Here is a 13,137-nt window from a genome sequence, read left to right on the forward strand (position 1 = left end):
ATAATTGAGAAGGGAGAAAAACAACTGAGCCCAAGGAAGAGATACAAATGGGCACCTTGGTATTACAGAGAAAGGTGTATTAAAATAATCAAGATATACAGATGAATTGTAAAACAGTGTGAGAACTGTTTCTGTACGTAGGAAAGCTGCTGTTCTACATCTCTAATTGCCTTTTAAATATTTCTGAGTTGTGATAGGACTCCTGTTTATAAAAAGGATTGTGCTAATACTGAAATTACACCTATCTACTCATAAATGTAAAAAATATACTTTCAAAATGCTAAATGAAGGAAACAGAATTTTACTCTGTAAGGAACTACAAATGCAAGTACAAGTAAGAAACGGTTAAATTTGAATTAGTTTTCAATGGAAAATTTGTAGTTAAACCTCTGCTACTGTGTCTCACACACAGTTGGATGCGTTGCAGCCAGAAAAGTCCAGCAGTCACCCAATATGTTTCTCAGACAAGCTTAAGGAGCGTTGTCCTGTGGAAATTAAGACAAGTGATGGCCCCAGAAGGGAGCTGGGAAGACACTTCCATGCCCAGGTGTCTCCTGGAAGTGCCAAGTTTGTGTGTTGTGATACCTTAACTGAGTCCTCCTTCTTCCCTTCAACTCATGTCTTGCTTTCTCTATGCAGTAGAGCAGAACTGTAGCACCCAGACACCTTACAGGTGATTGCCTACCAAGCTCTGCTCAGTCAGTGGTAAGTATATTTATACGTTATACGTAATCAGCAAACTCTGATTAGTTCATCCTTAAAAATAACACAGGAAGTGTGTTGGGACCTGCAAAACTTTCCACCAAGATTTCTGCATGAAAGGACAAAGTAAAGCATTACTGTAGATTTTCCTCGCATCTTCAAATCTAATTGCAGGAAGTTGAGATGGTGGCGGTATTTTTGACATTTAGCGTGCCTAGATGCTTTGTGGCTGGAGAAAGCCAAGAAGCCCAGAGGACTAAAGACATAGAAGCTGACCTAGACGTGTAGAGACTTAGAGGCCGAGAGACCAAGAGGGAGGCCAAAAGGCTCGATAAGAGAACCTGGGGCCTTAACAGCCAAAGGGATGTCTAGAGGTGAAAAGACTTGAGACAAAGAGGCCCAGAAAATCTTTTCAATACATTTTGCCGTATTTAACTTAGTGAACTTAAAGCTTGTGCATTCGCTTGCTGGCTTCTGTCATTCTGATTTTTTGTATATGTGTTGTGCTCTGTTTTAAAACAAAATGAAACAAAAACAGTTTGAGGGAACCTAAATAACAGTATTGCTATTTAAAGTTATACTTACAGTTCACTGGCATTAGTTCCCTGACTTCTGGTATTTATGTAAAAGTTTGTACCAATTTTTTCTTTTTCTCTTCACTTACTTTTCTTTCTTGCTTGAATAGGTTTCTATCTGCTAAAAGACTGCCCTAGGCTATTTCAGCTTTCAGAGATTTCAAGTACTTCATTTTTTCGCTTCCTTGCATGATATTTAAATGCCTTTTTATGAGATAGTTGTTACTTTTTAATGGAAGATCCCATTAAATTGGAAAGTTCTCTGGCTTTTTCCAAAAAGCAAAAGCAAGACGATTACTTAAAGAGCAATTCACACCTTATAGAAACATACAGTATCACTGTAATCAGCCAACAGCAGGTAGGCAACATTCATTTTAACAAAGAATTTCTTTTTTTTCTTATTTTTTGATGAGATGTCACTCCTACAGCATTAGGCTGGAAGGTACTCATGAGGTCTTTAATGTAGAACTGTGTTTTCTTTGCTAGCAACATGTACAGCACATACTATGATTTCACAAGAACACCAGTTAAATTGATTACTAGTGTTATTTTGTGATAGTTTTGTACCTCGTGATAAGTACTTGCAGGAAGATTTACAAAATTATTGTTGTTTATCATTTGCTTAAGTAGACCTTTGTTACAAAAAGGTGAATGAAGTTTTGGCATGGAAACCGATACTAAACCACAGAATCACAGAATCACAGAATTACCCGGGTTGGAAGGGACCTCAAGGATCATGTAGTTCCAACCCCCCTGCCTAGCAGGGCCACCAAACATACACATTTACTAGATCAGGTTGCCCAGGGCCCTGTCCAACCTGGTCTTGAACACCTCCAAGGACGGGGCATCCACAACCTCACTGGGCAGCCTGTTCCAGGACCTAACCACCCTTCTAGTAAAGAACTTTCCCCTAACATCCAACCTAAATCTTCCCTCCTTCAACTTAAAACCATTTCCCCTAGTCCTGCTATTATCAGCCCTTTCGAAGAGTTTACTCCCCTCCTGGGAGTAAGTTCCCTTCAGGTATTGAAAGGCTGCAATGAGGTCACCTCGCAACCTTCTCTTCTCCAGGCTGAACAAACCCAACTCCCTCAGCCTGTCCTCATAGGGGAGGTGCTCCAGCCCCCTGATCATCTTTGTGGCCCTCCTCTGGACCCTTTCCAAAATCTCCATATCTTTTTTGTACTGAGGGCTCCACACCTGGACACAGTACTCCAGATGGGGCCTCACAAGAGCAGAGTAGAGAGGGACGATCACCTCCCTATCCCTGCTGACCACCCCTCTCCTGATGGAGCCCAGGATCCCGTTTGCTTTCCGGGCTGCCAGAGCGCACTGCTGGCTCATGTTAAGTTTCTCATCTATCAGGACCCCTAGGTCTTTTTCAGCCAAGCTGCTCTCAAGGACAACTCCTCCCAGCCTGTACAGGTGCCTGGGGTTCTTCCGGCCCAAGTGCAAAACCTTGCACTTTGCCGTGTTGAACCTCATTAGGTTCACCCGAGCCCAGCTTTCCAGCCTGTCAAGGTCCCTCTGAATGGCATCTGTTCCCTCCACCGTATCGACTGCACCACTCAGCTTGGTGTCATCAGCAAACTTGCTGAGGGTGCACTCCATTCCCTCATCGATGTCATTAATAAAGATGTTAAAGAGCACCGGTCCCAAGACAGACCCTTGAGGGACGCCGCTCGTTACCGGCCTCCACCTGGACATAGAGCCATTGACCACCACCCTCTGTCTGCGGCCTTTCAACCAATTGCTTATCCATCTAGTTGTCCACCCATCAAATCCACCTCCCTCCAATTTGGAGATGAGGATGTGATGGGGGACCATGTCAAAGGCCTTGCTCAGGTCCAGGTAAATGACATCGGTCGCCTTCCCTTCATCCACCAACGCCGTCACTCCATCATAGAAGGCCACAAGATTAGTTAAGCATGACCTTCCCCTGGTGAAGCCATGCTGGCTGTCTCGGATCACATGCTCGTTCTTTATGTGATCAAGCATGTTGTCCAGGAGGATCTGTTCCATAATCTTCCCAGGCACAGAGGTGAGACTCACCGGCCTGTAGTTACCCGGGTCGTCCCTGCTCCCCTTCTTGTAAATGGGAGTGACGTGACCCTTCCTCCAATCATCCGGGACCTCACCTGACAGCCACAACCAATTAGGAAAACTGCTTGTTTGCATCCTTGTCATTAACGTGGCGAATATTAAAATGAGGAGCAGGAAGAAGAGCAGTGTGTTTCTTGTGTTTGCTTCATCACAAAGCTGCGATGTTATTCTTTTGCAGCTCAAAGCACAAGAAGCCTGAAAATGTTGTCCCGCATTCAGGTTCTTCACAGAAGCTGAATTCTTCTGAAGAATGGCCACTGCAACAGACCAATGCAGGTTCTCTGGGAGCAGCTCTCCATTGCTGGAGTGAGACTTCCATCTTCCTGCTATCCATCCTTGCACTATCAGTTCATATTTGTGCATTTGTATTCTGTTTTGCATATTGGCTTTTCCCCCACTGTCACCTGGGGTTGCTGTGTGCAGTCCCCATGTCAGGGAGTACCACACATGCACAGGTAGCAGCCTATTTGAAGAGTCACAAGGAGCAGGCTGTCCTCATCTCAGGTGGCCATCCTGTATCACTCCTCTCTCCTGGTTGCTCAAGGTGTGTCTTCTGTGTTGCCTTGCAGCAAGGGCTGCGTCACCATTGTGTCCCTGCCATCTCAGATGTTGATGTGTAGCTGAGAAATTGTTGGGTCCTATCCATGCTCAGTGCCACCTGCAGTGTGTGTCTGGTCCTCCTGATCTATTGAGGGCTCTTTCAACCTGGGCTGCTCTAGGTTGAGATTTGAAGTGGTTTGGACAGGAGGGCAGTATCTATTTTGCACCATTATATGTGCCATACTGACCCATAGAGGTCAGTGTTAGCCCTTGAAAAGGAAGAGGATCATGTGTCTGAAGCGCTAATACCAGTCACATAATATGCAGCTTGCCGTCCTATCTGCTTCTACTTATTACTCGGGGTTATTACGTACCAGCGTCTTTCTAAGATTGGAAGATGTGGCCGAGAAGGCAAATGTTGGTACATTTTAAATTTTGCTATCTAACATTTTAAAGGAAAAACAAAAACAAAAAAACAACAAACAATGGTATTCTTGGAGAAATCATAAAATATTTGCAGATCTATCTGGGATGGGATCTTTTAGAGGGAGAAGCCATCATATCTGTAGTTACAGCGTTACATTTATCTAATGCAGTCATCTGGCTGGACATGTGGAATGTTTCCAGCAATGTGCTTGTAGGGTGAAACTCTCCCATTTCATCCTGAGACCTGCGTACCATGGTTTGTTCATGATAATAACAGTTGTGCCTACATGAAAGTGGTTATATGTGAACTACTTGCTTCTGGTTATGGAGGATACTTTCGGAAATGAAGTCTGCAGAGTAGTGCTGCATCAAGAAAGTATAAATGTAAATCCGAAAAGAATAAATGAACGTATTTTGTAGCTTTTGAAACCAGTATTTTGTAGGGACAATCTTCTCAAACGTTATTAAAATGAACCACAGCCAGTGTTACCTAAGCAGGTGAAAAGCGATTAGTTTTGGTTTGTTTCTATATGCTTTTTTATGGTAAATGAGGTAAGAATGGCATAGGTTGCCTCATGTTTACTTATTTTCTCAGGTACGTCAAACTGTCCCCAGGCTGTGCACGTTGCAGTTTGTAGTCATCTAGATGCTTTGTAAAGAGAAATGTGAAGTGTTTGCTGGCTGGATAAAAGTCCTACTGTGCCATAAATGGAAACTTAACCAAAATAAGACTTCCTTTGCTTTGTCAGGTGTGACAGCTGGAAATCATTTTGAGCAGTATGGACATTGAATTCCAGTGTCTCAAGCAAAGAACAACTGCTGTTATTCACTATGTTCTTTAATTGGCTTGATTGCTTGTTTTTCTACAAAATCAAAACAATTGCCATAATTGGATAATATTTAGTATTCATTTTATTGTGGAGTTTACATAAATGCTGTTTGTTAATGAAATGTTTGCAAAGATAGATATGTTGCAGCCTTTCTGAACTTACACTTAAGCAAAAGATTACTGCATCACATCTTCCTTCAGACCTGCAACCAGAAGGGAGCACTCTTACTAAAGGCAAAGAAATGTTCTCCTCAGCCATGAGTTTCTGCTGTTTACTCAGAACGATGGGTAAAGGGTGAGCATGGAATTTTTCAGTAGTGCACCTACAGTCTCTGTACAAATGTGTTGCCAGGTATTGAGAGATCTCTTTTTCTTACAGTCACTCATAGTTGTAGCCTTTGCTTGCTGAAATGGAATGAATGGCAGTTCTGATTGATGTTATTATGTTGGCCCATGATGTCATAGAAGTGTATATGAAGTGAGCTCCTCTGTACACAGTGGGCCACTTCTGCCAGTGCAGATCTTTATGAGTGTGACATAGTGCTTGGGTCCACTGCTGGAGAAAATGTACAGTGGTAAATATGCTAAAAAAAAGAGTGTTTTGTGGCTGAGAATTTGCTCTATCAAATAATTTTATAAGTTATTGTTCTCTTTTGATCTGTCATAGTTTTCATGGAAATAAATAGGAGGCATTACTTTCAGAGCAACCCATATTATTCCTGGTCTGAAGAGGCTGCAGTGAAACTGTAGTTGCTGTCCTACTGCTGTGCACCTGGCTCACCTTGGGTTGGCTGATGTCTCCAAGAATGACAGTGCCTGGGTCTTACAATAGCGCTGCAACGGCTGCATGGTCCATCCTCCTCTGAGCAGTGTCCTCAAGGCCCCACAAGAGGCATTTCAGACCTGACTTTTGTTTGCCTGCCTTGAAGAAAATTCAAACAAACCATTTCTAACAGCAAGGGGAGTGCGCTGCTACTCATTTCCTTAAGCTCCATCTCAGATTTGTCTCTAATGGCTGGTTACTCTTCCAAGTTTATTTAAAATGTGAAGGTCATGGGTAGCAGGGAAGCCTGGCTCAGATCCTTTCTGGTCAACTAATTGTATGTGATAATCTTGTCTTTTTGCAGTCTATCAAGGGCATCTTTTTGGCAGATCTGTGGGGAACACACCACAGGAATGTCCTACTGCTCATGCTTGTTCTCTGCATGCAAGGCTCAGGTGGAGGTTTGCGTATAAGGGTTACAGCTGGAATGTGGTGAGAGTAAATTATCATAAAATTAAGGGAAAAGGGTTGCAGGAGGACTAGGAATGTCTGGGGCAGACATACAAAGGGGGTGGGCAGTTATTCATAGGTCCTAATATGCACGTCATCATGTGATTCAGATCTAAGTCTGATGAACTGAGAGCAAAATGAGGAAATAAACTGGCAATGCAAACAGGTATTTAATCAGCATATAATCTCAGAAGCATGTTTGGAAGGAATACTTCATTGGTCATTAGGTCTGTTCCCCTGCGTCATATGGAAGAGTTCAGTTATTCTAAGCCACTCCTCTTTGGATGGTTGTCAGACAGTTGCTATGTCCATTTGCTATGTCCGTTTCTGGACAGTTTGCTGCACTATCCTTGTCATAGAAACAGAAGCACTGAAATGTAATGTTCCTATACTCTGCAAAATGACAGTAAAAATAATTTGGGTTACACGTTTACTGCTTGCCTGTAATTTTTTTTTTTTTTTTTTTTTTTTTAATTTGAACAGGAGTCCTGGAAAATATCCTCTGACAGTTGAAATTCTGGCTAGTTTGTGCTTTCTCTGCTTTGGCTTTTTACTAAAGTGTCTGGCTTCTATTTATGTGTATTTTATATTGTCTTATATGTCTATATGCATATATATGTTCCTGTTCCACACCTGTTTAGACATGGCAGATTGTGAGTTTTAGAAGTGATTCTGTTTCCTTGGAGGAACTGAGTAATTACTGTAAAAGTTTAATAAGTTGAAATTACTTTTCCAGTTAACATTTGCCCTTTCAGTGTAGAGAATTCTTCAAACAGCCAGGGCCTTATTCGTGTGCGTTCCTAGATGAAATTCTGTAAAGGAACTTTATCTCTTTGTGAACATTTTCCTTGGGGTATTTTGAGATTCAATTTCAGTGCTTATACTTGAATAAACAAATCTGATTCCTTTTTCCACTGGAAGAGTAACTTCCTGTTGGGAAGGCCCAGGACAGGCTTATGCCAGCAAACTTCTGGCAACCAGGAATGTTGGGAGGCATCACCTGTGCCCAGCATCATGATGTTCATATACAAATCGTTCTGTGGAAAGAAACAGAAAAAAACCCCCACACAGCATTTCAACCAAGCACAATCTGTCATGAGCACCACTCACAATCACCACGTTTAAACTGTTCATTTTCCTCAGTTTAAATAACCATCTCTGCCTTTTGGATGCTGTTCTACATTTGTTTTATCAGGTACTAGCTTTTTTTTTTTTTTTTTTTCCTGTTTGCTTACGTTCTCTGCTTATGGATTAGCTTGAACGAATGTAAAGAAAGACAGTGGACATGAATTATGATTTCCAAATGATGTTTTTCATTATCCTCTCAAGATAATATAGATCCATTCTTGTACCAGCCAACGGAGCTCTTGTCATCTAGTAAGTCTTGGTCTAATTGTGCGCCTGGAGATGGAGGAGCAGCCTGGGCTACCAGCCTTTGCATCTCTGGGCTTTTTTGAGGAATTGCTGTGGTGGCAGCTCTTAAGTTCTGGATCTGATCTCCCTGCCTGCCTGGGTTTAGCACCTTATCAGCACTCTTCTACAATCTAGGCACTGGAACCTGGTCATTTACCATTTCTGCTGTTATTGTTGCCATAGAATTGTTTTCATGTTCTAGTCACTCTGCTGTGGCTCTGCTCTTTTTTTTTTTTTTTTTTTTTTTGGTGAAAACTTCTTACTTTCTGAGGACAATTATTTATTTATCCATTAGTATCCACTATAGGGCAAATTTGAGTTAGGAGGTGAAAATTTTGAGAATTTATTCTTGAAATGGTGAAACGTAAGAAATAAAGAAAGAAGAAGGAGATGAGATTCATAATTAGTTTTTCCTTTGGGAATTCAAAATTCTTGGTACAAAGCATAGTGATTTGATCAAAGTTTTGGTGTTAGTTCTCGATTATTTAAGTAGTTTCAACATGTTCTTTGGCTTTGCTCCTATACAGTGAAAATAATGGGCTAATTACCTTACCTGACTGACATGTACGTGAGATTTGCAAAGTTAAGAGATATGAAGTAGCTATAAATAGACCACTGGCCTTTTCTTGTTTCTCTGGGTATTTGCTACCTCATTTAACCTTTTGAAGAATTCCTTTATTAATACTACCAGTCAGTGCCTGAGGAGGATTCCTGTCTAGTTTGACATGGTGTTAATGGCATTTAGCCCAACAACATTATAATCGGGTGGATTCTAAACTCTAAGGGAAAGAGAGAGCTCTCCCTTGTCCCGGGGCTTTCACCTTTTGTACTATTTTAACTAATAAATTTCTCGTTGGCTCTGATTCTTGCCTACTTCAAGTGATGTTAACATGCCTGTGCTGAAGGATCTTCTCTTTTATTTTTTTCCAGAACCCTCTCAGGGATTTGTTTATATCAGTTATATCCCAGTACTGTAGCCTAATCAAGATTATATCTTGCAGTACTGCATGAGCCCGAAGGCCAACCACCTCAATTGTGTGTATACCTATGGGGGATTGTCTTGCATCCCTTTAGGGAAACCTATTTCCTCTGCTCAGTTTTCTTCTCTGAAATGCTTGAATATCAATGCACACAGCATGGGGAATAAACAGGAAGAGTTAGACATATCTGTGCAGTTGCAGGGCTGTGATTTCATTGCAATCATGAAGACATGGTGGGACAGCTCAAATGCTGTCAGGTAAGTACTTTTTAGGACAAACAGATCAACTAGGCGGGGCAGTGGAGTTTTTCCTTACGTGAGAGAATGACTTGAATGTATGGATCTCTGTCAAGGGATAAATAATGAAAAAGTGGAGAGCTTATGGGAGAGAATTAAGGGGCACACAAATGTGGATGACAGCACTGTGAGTGTTTGTTACAGGCCAACTGATCGGGAGGAGGAAATTGATGAGGCCTTCCACAGATAGCTGAAAGTAGCATCACAATGGTGAGCACTGATTCTCATGGAGAACTTCAACCACCCTGATATCTGCAGGCACACACAGTCCAGAAGGTTCCTACAGTGCATGGAGGATTACTATCTGACGCAGGTGGTGGAGGAGCTGACGAGGGGAGATGTACTTCTGGAACTTGTTCTTACAAACAAGGGAGAATTGGTTGGAAATGTGAAGTCTGCACTCAGCTTTGGATGCAACGACCCTGAGATAGTGAAGTTCGGGATCTTACATGGAAGAAACAGGACAATAAGGTTTGCAACCCCGTACTTCAGGAAAGCCAACTCTGATCTCTTCAAGGACCTACTTGGAGATATTCCCATGTGTAAGAGCACTGAATATGGGGGTCCAAGAGAGTTGGTTGACATTCAAGAGCCACTTCTAAGCTCAAGATTGGTGGATCCCTAGCAATAAGAAATCAGGCAGAGGTGGCAGGAGACTGGTGTGGATGAGTAAGGAGCTCATGGGAAAACTCAAATCATGAAGGAGCAAATCTATGGAATGTGGAAAAAGGGTCTGACTGCTTGAGAGAAATATGGGAATGTTGTCTTCTTTAAGGATACTCAATAGTAAAAGGAAGACTATTGAAAATGCGGGCCCACTGCTAAATGAAGTGAGTCCCCTGGTAACAGAGGACACTGAAAAGGCAGAGTTACTGAATGCCTTCTTTGCTTTAGTCTATACTGCTAAGACTACCCCTTGGGAACCTCAGACCCTGGAGATTCTCAGGAGAGAGGGGAAAGGAAGACTTCTATTTGATTGAGGAGGATCTGATCAGAGATAGTCTAGACAAATTCAACACACAGAAATCCATGAATGCTGGTAGGATATACCCATGAGTACTGAGGGAGCTGGCAGAAGTGATTGCCAAGCCACTCTCTATAGTCTTCAAAATGGGAGAGGTGTCTGAATGGATGGGGGTAGACAGTATACTCAGCCTTCAAGAAGAGCAGGAAGAAGAAGCCAGAAAATTACAGGAAAGTCAGCATCACCTCTGTTCCTGAGAAGGTGACAGAGCAGCTCGTTCTGGATATCATCTCCAAGCAATTGGAAGAGAGGAAGATTATCAGGAATAGTCATCATGGATTCACTGAGGGGAAGTCTTGCTAAACTGGTCAGGTAGCCTTCTGTGATGCCATGTCTGGCTGGATAGGTGTGTGGAGGGCAGAGTACCTTGATTTCTGCAAGGATTTTGACTCTGTTTACTGAGACTGCTTGGAGGAGAAGGCTGAGATATGATCTGGTCAGCGCTTATAAATATCTAAAGGGTGGGAGTCGAGTGAATGTGGCCAGACTCCTTTCAGTGGTGCACTATGACAGGATAAGGTGCAGTAGACACAAGCTGGAACATGTGAAGTTCCAGACCGGAACAAGTTGCCCAGGGAAGTTGTGGACTCTCATTTGGAGATATTCAAGAGCTGCCTGGACTCCTTCCTGTGCAACCTACTGTAGGTATCCTGCTTTAGCAGGAAGGTTAGAGTAGATGATCTCCAGAGGTCCTGTCCAATCCCATGATTCTGTGCTTTGAGTGATCAGAATATTCTATGATTCTGTTGCACATCTGACATGAACAGAAGGAACATGTCAAGCCACTTTTCAGCTACTTACATAGTTCTTATCAGAGAACTTAAGGCAACCATATCAGCCAAAGAAAAGATATTAGCATCATTTGGATCAAGAGTGTTAAGAGTGCCTTGATTTACTGGAGAAATGACACTGAAAGAAAATTGTGTAAACTTCCCATTTATCTGAAACACCTGATGCAGTCATTTTTTTTTTAATTTTATTTTTTCAAGAAAAAGGCTGATAAAATTATATCACAGAGATATAGTTCCAACAAATAATGGTACTTCTAAATAGCAAGTGAGGCATAGCTAATGAGGAAATACTGCAGAGATGATGCAAGGGGTACAAAGGAGGATGAAGGAGAAATGAATGCTTAGCGTGAAATAAATATAAATGAATAAATGAATCTTTCCAAATGCAATAAAAAATCACAGTTTTATAAATAATTGAAAATGAACTAAATGCTTTAAAAAGACCTCAACTTCTTTCTCCATTCTCTTTCCATCTTGTTAACAGGTACTGAGAGAGATGCTGCAAGGCAACACGTGCTGCTTGTAGTAAACTTCAGTAGCCCCAGGGTCAGAAATAGCTGGTTTGAATTGTAGCAGGATGCTATGAGATACATTCTGTGATTGAATAGGCTCATCTGGCCTCAGCTGTAGGGTCTGCAAAGATGGCTTAAAGCTGCTTTGGAGTTATCCCTCTGCAAGTTAAATGTATCCTACAGCTGTTCATGAAGATTGCCATTATTATCCTTTTCTGTATTTTTTCCATGTTTAGAATTTTACACAGTGAAATAATTTGGATGAGTGGTTTTTTTTGGACAGAGACTTTCTCTCATTTTTTGTGACCTTCCCTAACCTCACCAGTGTGATTTGAGAATCTTTTTCCAAATGGCTAAATAAAACTCTATCTGATAATGGAAGAACTCATTTCCATGTTCCAGTGGTTTTAGTCTAAGCCTGAAGACTAGCCCTGTACTTTGGCTTCTCTCTGCTGCAGCAAGCAAACAAGTAGATGAAGGCAGCAGAATTGGTTGTCTCCTGTTTCAAGGTATTTGCTGTATACACTTGCATATTTCAATAGGTTGTTCCAATATAAATATTTTTAAAAGGAGAGGAAGCACCAAACTAAGTGGACAGCAGTTTCCAGAGCTGCTTCACAGAATGCCTGTGGCAGGAAAGCTCTTGAGTGTGAAGGAGTAGAGTACAGCATGTTATCAAAAGATAAAAGATAATTGCTAGGCAAAGCTGTGAAACACTCCGGCACTCACGTCTCCTGTGCTGATATCCAGACTGAAGAAAAACAGGCTTGGTGTCAGGCTGTGGGGGGCTGCTGCAGGAGGGGTGGGAGGGAACGTACTAAACCACAGCCTTTCCTCCCTGCTCCTCAAAATGTCAAACTATTTCTCTTTGCTGTTCCACACCACATGCATGATACTACTCAAGAATGTAAGCAGCCGGAGCACATCAGCAGCCAGTCACGTCTGCATGGCCTGTCTGCCTTGCGGCGATGCATCATGCTGCAGTCAGTACTGAATGGCAATGAGCAGAAGATGGCCATGTGCATGGGACCTTCCTCCTCCTTGGGCTATTCCTACGAGGGGTTTAAATTTGCCTGAACTCACCAGATAAAATTAGAAACTCTCAGTCCTATCATTCTTGTATGTAAACGTTGGATCTGTTATTGACATTTAGCAATGAAAGAAAACTTTATGCTTATAGCCAAGGAGTACTTCCTTAATGAAGCTTTCAGCTTTGTTTGCTTGTGAAGAATCATCACAGTGGTTTGGGAAACCAGCGCAAGGAAAAATAGCAATTTCTGGTTTTGTTCGTCCTCTTACTGATCTGCTATGACTACATACTCTGAAAGAAAAGAAGCACTCATGCTCTGAAAACATCTTTTGTATTTTACTTGGCCAAGAATAGTTACTTTAATCTCTTAAATTGTTGAGTATATATCAAGTTGAAAATCTTCAGAAAATAAACCGCAGTCCATACCAGGTACAAATTCAGTTTTGCAGGCCAGACTGATTCCTGAAGAAAAGCATATTAAAAAAGCATATAATTTTTAAGAATAAAGAAACTTAATTCTCTTTTCCCCTCCTTCTAAGCTAACTTACTACTTCGGAAAGTGGTATTTGCAATGGTAGTTGCTCTCATTTATGTGCTGTATGGACTTCAGACAACCTTTTTCTATAGTAATTGATAGGAGAGA

General features: G+C 41.7%; 1 protein-coding gene across 9 annotated transcripts in view; it reads left to right on the forward strand.

Moving 5' to 3' along the window:
* Positions 1 to 13,137, forward strand: part of ODR4 (odr-4 GPCR localization factor homolog) — a 73,943-nt gene that overhangs the window by 44,235 nt on the left and 16,571 nt on the right. For 5 of the 9 annotated variants that reach the window (XR_014932536.1, XR_001556820.2, XR_001556822.3 and 2 more), the window contains one exon: positions 9,282 to 11,852. The exons of 1 other annotated variant lie outside the window; for it this stretch is intronic. Coding sequence is in view for 1 of the 8 variants with exons in the window: in XM_085510848.1 (XP_085366974.1) it covers positions 9,282 to 9,331 (50 nt within the window). In the remaining 7 variants the exon portion in view is untranslated. Of the gene's footprint in view, positions 1 to 639; positions 701 to 9,281; positions 11,853 to 13,137 lie in introns of those variants that run through there. 3 more of the 9 variants (XR_014932535.1, XR_014932533.1, XR_014932534.1) reach the window with 3 other exon arrangements.

Source organism: Coturnix japonica, chromosome 11 (assembly GCF_054131305.1).
Source record: "Coturnix japonica strain WE chromosome 11, WE-NBRP24, whole genome shotgun sequence".
Classification (NCBI taxonomy): Eukaryota; Metazoa; Chordata; class Aves; order Galliformes; family Phasianidae; genus Coturnix; species Coturnix japonica.